General features: G+C 33.1%; 1 protein-coding gene across 1 annotated transcript; it reads left to right on the forward strand.

The window, feature by feature from the left end:
- Positions 1-209: 209 nt before the first annotated feature.
- LOC111639921 (patched domain-containing protein 3-like) lies at positions 210-6,004 on the forward strand (the record flags this gene model as incomplete). Its single annotated transcript, XM_023385878.1, has 3 exons — positions 210-445; positions 3,712-4,699; positions 5,684-6,004. Coding segments are annotated over exons 2-3 (1,300 nt in total), but the record flags the coding sequence as incomplete, so codon positions are not given.
- Between the last annotated feature and the right edge of the window lie 1,592 nt (positions 6,005-7,596).

Raw genomic sequence — 7,596 nt, forward strand, 5'->3', positions numbered from 1 at the left:
TCAGTTTGTATCACGATATGTTAATAGTTTAACATGTAGCACTAGAACTTACTGTATTTTATCACACAGGAAATGCCAAAATGCGATAAGGAAGAATCTATAATTGACCATACGAAAGTTGTACCCGTACTAACCCGATTACTTAATTAAAACTGACGTCACACGTGTAGATAACCGTTATTCTGTTTTAGTACGTCACGTATCGTCGTTCGATAAGGAATAATTGTTACGAACTTCGAAAACAAGTTTTTTCAGTAAAATAATTATTAATATTTCCAAAAGTTTTAGTGCTGATTTGACGATTAAGCGGATCTAAATATAGTGATTTATTTGTTTTTATAATTATGCATAAATTCAGATTATTTTTAACACCGGTAACCCTAGAGATAATTGCTGATGTCTGATCGTTAAAATAGCTTTTTCCTTGGCACACTTTACTTCCTGCGTAAGTATTTTCTGACTATTTTGTTTTAAAACAATTACAGTAATTTTGTTTTGAAAAACCTCAATCATTAGAAATAAGTAAATTAATTTCTGTTATGTAATTTAAGTCAATTTTACTTAAATAGAGTGTATATAAATCGAAAAATACTACACTGGTATTGTTTTAGATGCAAATATTTATATTTTTAATAAGAATTTATTTATTAATTCACTTTGTTCTTTTTGTCTGTCTTATACTTTGATTGTTCTAATCCAAATCTTAGACAATGTGGTCAGAAAATTATTCTTTTGTATTAGTAAAGGACAATACGATTTATAATTTAGAGCTTTATCTACATTACAACATTCTTTAATATGATTTTATATTACGTACATTTTTACATCGATTTATTGATATATGCAAATAATTAATATCACTTTAATTTTCTAATTCGCATTCAAATATTAAAGACTTAAGTAAATAAATAATAAAATAATGGGATCGGTTATTCTAAATATCAAAATAATAAATTTTAAAAATTTTCTTTTAAAAAATTCTTGACAAGTGAAATTGACTTTTTAAAATCCGATTTCGATAGAATTAAAAACAGAGATGAACTAGAAACTTATTTAGTATTTCTCACTTTATTTCTCTTTTTTATCCATATATATTTCGCTTATCAGCCTCATCAGTGGACTTTACAATCTTACATTGCCAATAGTTTTATTCTCTATCAAGCTATCCCAGCATGCTTTAACATCAAATTAATACAGTTTACATATCCTTTGATACAGTAATGTTCTATAACACGTCTTTTTACAAGATTTTTTACTTTGTACAATATTTTAATATTATTTCGGTCAATAATACTGTTTTTTTTATACTGCAGTGTTGTTGCCACGGGGATTCGGTTCTATTTAGTAGGATTGCTGCCTCATGATTGCTGTCCATCCGACTAAATAGAAGCGAATCCCCGTTTAGTTTTGGCTAAAAAGTGAAATATAGGGACACAAATTAAAATTGATATATATATATATATATATATATATATATATCAATTTTAATTATACGAAAATAATCGCGCGATATTTTATTATAACCGCATTACGTATCTCATTACAAATTTCTATACTACGCGTGAAAAAATAAGATTGCTATTGTATATTCGAATATTAGTGGCGGAGTGGAATCTCTGTATCGTCAGATTCCAAAAAGCCAGATTCGCGCACGGGCTTTACGGAGCACCAACCTCACCCGGTTTAGCCGGTGGAAGCCTACGACCTCGGGTTAATGCTACACGTATAACGCTTCCAATTCTATCCGGTACCGGTCCCGGGCCTTTAGCCGCCCGCCCGCTAGATATTTGGCCGATTACGCGAATAACGAGTAGATTTATAACTTAACCGATAAGAATTTGCTGGTATGTTCTGTATAGTTGTGTGAGTAGCCAAGGACAAAGATTTTGATCTTTGTCACTTCCGATCGCGAGATCGGCTCTCGTAACTTTTTTTATAGGAGGGCGAAAAAAATGTTTAAAAACGATCTAGATGGTGAATTCTACATCTTGTCAGGTCCCGACACCAGTTTGTCAATTAATCGATCCGCGGACAAACACGCGTGTGATTACTTTATAGATCTGATTTAGAGACTCTAAAGGAGACATTCTTTAACAAATAAAAAAGAATAAATTTAATTGAACATAAACCAATAAAAATAGTACAAATATATGGTAGTAAGAGACAATGACTACAAATTACAATCTATATGTCGAGAGAGATATGGACTTATACTTAACCGATACGCGATCGAGAGAGACAGCTCACAAATACGTTAGTAAACATACAACCTGGTTCAGTTGTCGTTCGTCTCTTCTCTGTAGGCAAAGGCACTTCGTATATATAGTTCTCAAACTTCATTCCATGGGACATCGATATGCGCACAAAATCAAAGTATATCTTCTAAGCGCTAACTCTGGAATTATTCTATGTGACTCGTCTAAGGGCGTTGGCCATCAGGAGAAATATGTGTGGAGTCCTGATTCTTCCAGGTCTGTTGATGAACTCGCCGAATTCTGATAAATTTCCTGTATATCTGACGATCGGCGACGAATCATCATACAAAGATTTTTCCGTGGGAACGGACGGAAAGGGGAATATGTGAGGGGTAAACATTTCCCATCAAAGCGAGATTTTTCGCAGATAAGGGAAAAACAGAAGATGTTCTAACTTCCCTAGAAGGAAGTAGCATCTGTTATCTATTTTTCCCACTCTAAAACGTTTAATGGAATAATATACAGGCTATGTCCACCCTGAGGTTCCATTTTAAATATTGGTGAAAGAATTTTTGAAATCGGATGAGTAGTTTCGGAGATTACCTGCTGCAAAAAAACTTACATACATACATACAAACATTACCTGTTTATAATATTAGTATAGATTATTTTAATTTTTATAGGAAAAAATGAGAATATATATATATATATATATTATATGCTCAGAAAATTTTTATGCTCAGAATCTGCTCAGCAAAATTATTTTTTGCACAGAGAAGTACATGTTTCGCTCAAATACAAAAAACAATTAGAGGGAACACTGAATACAAGTGACTAATATTATGTTCTTTTTTGTTTTGTGCATGTTAAAAGTTATAAATAAATATAAACAAACAACACTAACCCCATAATATTAAATCTAAATACCAAAATAATTAATTTACTGTGTTTTTGTTATTTATTACTCCTGTTTTTAGGTATTCGGTATTCGGCCGAATAGTGATTAAATATTCGGTATTCGGCCGAATAGTGATTAAATATTCGGTATTCGGCCGAATAGCGAAAAAGGCCGAATAAGCCGAATACCGAATAGTAACCGAATATTCGTTACATCACTAATTTTTACACGAACTAATTAAAAATCGATTGGTGCCTAATCGGCACTAGGCGCAGCCGACGGGTTTTAACGGCTATCGGCTGTAGTAAATAAGGTAAACATTCCTAATTTTTCTCAACGAATGTGTAAGTAATGCTGTCAGTAACTGAAGCATAACAGTAAGTTAGTATTCTGGGAAAACTTAATAACACCGTTTTCGCTTTTAACGGTTAAAATATCATAACAATCAGGTATAATAACTTCATTAAGCACCAAAACTTTCCAGTTAAAGATAAGAAATTTAACGTTAAAATAGACGATATAATTTGTAATGTTAATTTTACAAATGTTAGTCGACTACGACATTATCTTTCATATAGTAATTAATTAACTGATTATCATTATTATATATTTTTACAGATTTCAAACATGTGTATCGGAATTGCATACCGATTCTTATCCAAAACCTTTCATAAACACGGGATAAATGTCTCAAGACACACGTCATGGTACATAGTCGTGCCGATCTTCATGACGTTGTTATCAGCCACAGGATTTCAAAACTTCTCTCAAGATCTAAGCGACGACTCCATAATTCCAACCGGGGGGATTATCGACAAGCACAAGTCGCATTTGATGCAATTATTTCCCATAGATCTCGCGTCAAATTTCTATCCCGGGAGATTATTGCATTCTATTCATTACGGAACCGTTATTGTCGAAGCCACGGACGGAGGCTCGATTCTACGAGAGTTCGTCTTTCGGGAAATCGTCACTTTGGATCGGGAAATTCAAAATTTCTTTATTGGCGAAGACGACGGATGGAACTACAAAGACATCTGTGCTAGAAACAATGGAAAGTGTTACGAAAATAAAATTCTTCGTATAGACAATAAACTGAAAGCGTTGCAAAATGGGACATTTCGGTTAAAATATCCAATTGGCAATACGAGCAGAAATTACGACGTTATAACATTGGGCGGTGTGAAACTGAACGAAGAGGGATGCGTAATATCTGCCAAAGCTGTTAAATTGTTCTATTTTCTAGACGATTCGAATAAATGGGCGGAAGAAAAAGCAATAATATGGGAAAATCAATTCGTAGACATCTTGAATAGACTGAACGTTTCTTATATCAAAATAAAGAAAGACGTGTCGCTTTCTAGGCTTGAATCGAAAAGTCAGTTGTTTGTCGCTACTCTAAAATATATTCCGAGTTCTGCATTCTTGATGGTTACTTTTACCGTTGTTAGTTGTTTATGGCCAGACTTTCTCCGAAGTAAACCTTGGACCGGAATCATGTCGTCCATAGCCACGGGAATGAGTGTGATTTCTGGATACGGCCTTCTGCTCTATGTGGGTTATAAAATATCTCCTATAACATATATGATTCCGTTTCTTATTTTAGGTAAGTCATTTTTGTATAATAATAATAAACGATAGTTTGTTGGGCACGGCCGAATAAACAAAATCGCTAAACACTAATGGTTAGTCAGTTCGCTACTCACTAGTGAGTCGGTCGCGTGGAATTTTACGGGTTTTTCTCACGTACTTTACACCTATTGGAGAGCAATACTTTATACAGAAAGTACTGCTGCCACATTGTCGCGTAAATTTCGAGTCCCCTCTATAGAGAGGACTCGAAATTAACGCGATAATGTGAGAGATATTTGTTTATATTTGTGTTGAGTGTATGTGCTTTAGTTTTTCCACCCGTAAATCGTATTAGAATTCTGTATCCTCGTGTGTTATTATAACATCATTATTAAGTGATGCGTTAGAACAAGTTAAATTAAAAGAATTAGGCAGTAAAAGGTTCTTGGATGAAGAGAAGCGCTTTTAAAAGCGAATACCTTATTTCCTGTGGAGAAAAAACATTAATGGCAACTAGAGAGTGCTTGCGTTGCACGGACAAACTACGGCACATTATATTTATCACGTGAAATTCCATACTTTTTCACCACTTTTTATATTACGTGTCGAGTTCTTGTCGAGTAATAGGTGCTGGGGTTTCACGGTATTTGTCACAAAACATCAAATAATCCCAGTAAAGTAAATTCTATTCGATAAATAAATTTTAAAAACAACTTTAAATATAAAAGCTAAGAGAAATTTTTTTGTAATTAACAAATGACATTCCATTCTGTTTGTCTATCACTTTACTTCTATGTGTAATTATTAGTTAATCACACGTAATATAAAATAGAATATAGAATATTTCGAATACTAATTTTATAGGCTATATTTTTTTATACACATATCATATACACACATACTCATAGGATATATTTACATTTTTCATTTTAGTTATGGTATTTATTTGTGTTTGTACAATATTCTTATTTTATTTGAATATATAATAATTATAATTAAGAAATAATATCAATTATAGGTATTGGTATGGACGATACATTTGTTATGTTATCGGCGTGGATGAAAACCGATCCAAAGAAATCTGTGGAAGAAAGAATGGCCGAAACATTCACAGAGTCGGGTGTTTCTATCACAATCACTTCTCTCACTAATGTTGCATCGTTTCTAGTAGGAATATTCATTGCCAATATCCCTGTATATAAAGAACTTTTTGTGTTTATGGCAACGTGTTTGCTCTTCGACTATATTTATCAAATTACGTTCGTTGCAGCGATTTTCGTTCTATGTGGAAGAGCGGAAGAACGTCAATTGCACTCCTTGGTATTCGTAAGGTTTCCAGGTAAAGTACTTTTGATAACATTATAAATATACATTCCCGGCAAAGGTTAAAGCATTGAATTTTTCATTTCTAATTTAACATCTTTAATATTAAATTTTTAAATATTTGGTTTGATTTCTGTTTCTTATAATACGGGTAACTTCTGTAATACTGTATTTGCCTGATATGAATAGATAATACAATGTAATTTTATGCGTTATAACTATAATTGAGAGCGCATAAAAATTGAATATTTATTTGCATTTACAAATTTTAAATATACCTTTATTTGTGATTCACCTCCGAGAATATGTCTTCGTGGCACAACATTTAAGAACATTTGCCATGATATATTTTCGAGTCAAGAATCAATCATAGAAAAGATTAGTCACATCAGACACTTATTACGGTCTCCGTTAGAACTAATTTATTTTGTTTGTTTGTTTGCAACCTCGTGATGATCTGTCGATGATTTTACAATATATTCGTTTCAATTAATGTCCGGAAAGTTTTAAGTCAAGGTAATAAATTATAATGCAATTTATAAATGAATTTGTTATCTGTATTTCGTAGATGGCTCAATGGAGTAAGTCATTGAACACTTGCCTCAAATTTGTGCCTAACCACCGGGTCAACCGCGTGGAGTTTGTCGTGTATTCTATTTTTTTGCGTATATAACTAAACCAGTTTAGCACAGAAAGACCAACGAGTAGGCAATTCCCTTCCTATATTGCTAAAGCGTGCGATATGGCAAGGGAAAGCGATCGATCCAGATCAAACTATCCCTAATCTGTAAAAAATATGTTCCTTGTATTAATCAATTTCAGAAAAGAAACATTCATTTAATAAAACGTCGAAGTTTTAACCTTTCTTACAGCATTTCAAATTCTCAAATGTTATTAAAAATCCAATATATATCTGCAAAATAATCCATGGTAATCCTGTTAATTTCATTCGTATTGCCAGTAACAAAATACATTCGCAAAAAAAATCCTGGACACATGTTTTATAAATCCCGGAAAGTCAACTTAAATGTGAAAGCGGCATTGCGTTCGCCTAACAGAAAATAGGCGATAAAAGCGAACAATACATAAAGAGAAAGCAATCGCCATCGGCTGACTTGTTCTTGGATGGCCTTTTCCACGATGGGCATAAAAGACGATAGCCTCTTTTGCGGAAACAATGGCAAAGTAGGCCTTTCCGCCACATTCAGCTGCAAGGATGGCCTGTTCCTTTTCGGTTCCGCCTCAATTCTATCGACAAAGTCGTGCGATATCCTAGAACTTGTGATACTTGGCTATTTAACGATACTTCTAATCTTTTGAAGATGCGGGATAATTGGGAGTTCGGAGTATTGACAACTTTCGTCATTTTCACGACAACTAAAAAATGTTTTAATTTTGCAGTAAATTTATACTTACGTTAATTTTATCAATTTACGAAAACATTGATTCAAATGAATTAGTTGTTTTCAATCTGTTCTAACAAAAAAAAAACATTTTATGAATCGTTGAAATTAAAGACGAATCGACGTTCACGAATGACCAAGAGTGTGTCTAGAAATTGTTGGAAAACTTATTTAATAAGACGGAATTTGCCCGTATTATAAGTCG

This window comes from Centruroides sculpturatus, unplaced genomic scaffold, assembly GCF_000671375.1.
Source record: "Centruroides sculpturatus isolate CEXI.00-Female unplaced genomic scaffold, Cexi_2.0 scaffold1272, whole genome shotgun sequence".
Taxonomy (NCBI): domain Eukaryota; kingdom Metazoa; phylum Arthropoda; class Arachnida; order Scorpiones; family Buthidae; genus Centruroides; species Centruroides sculpturatus.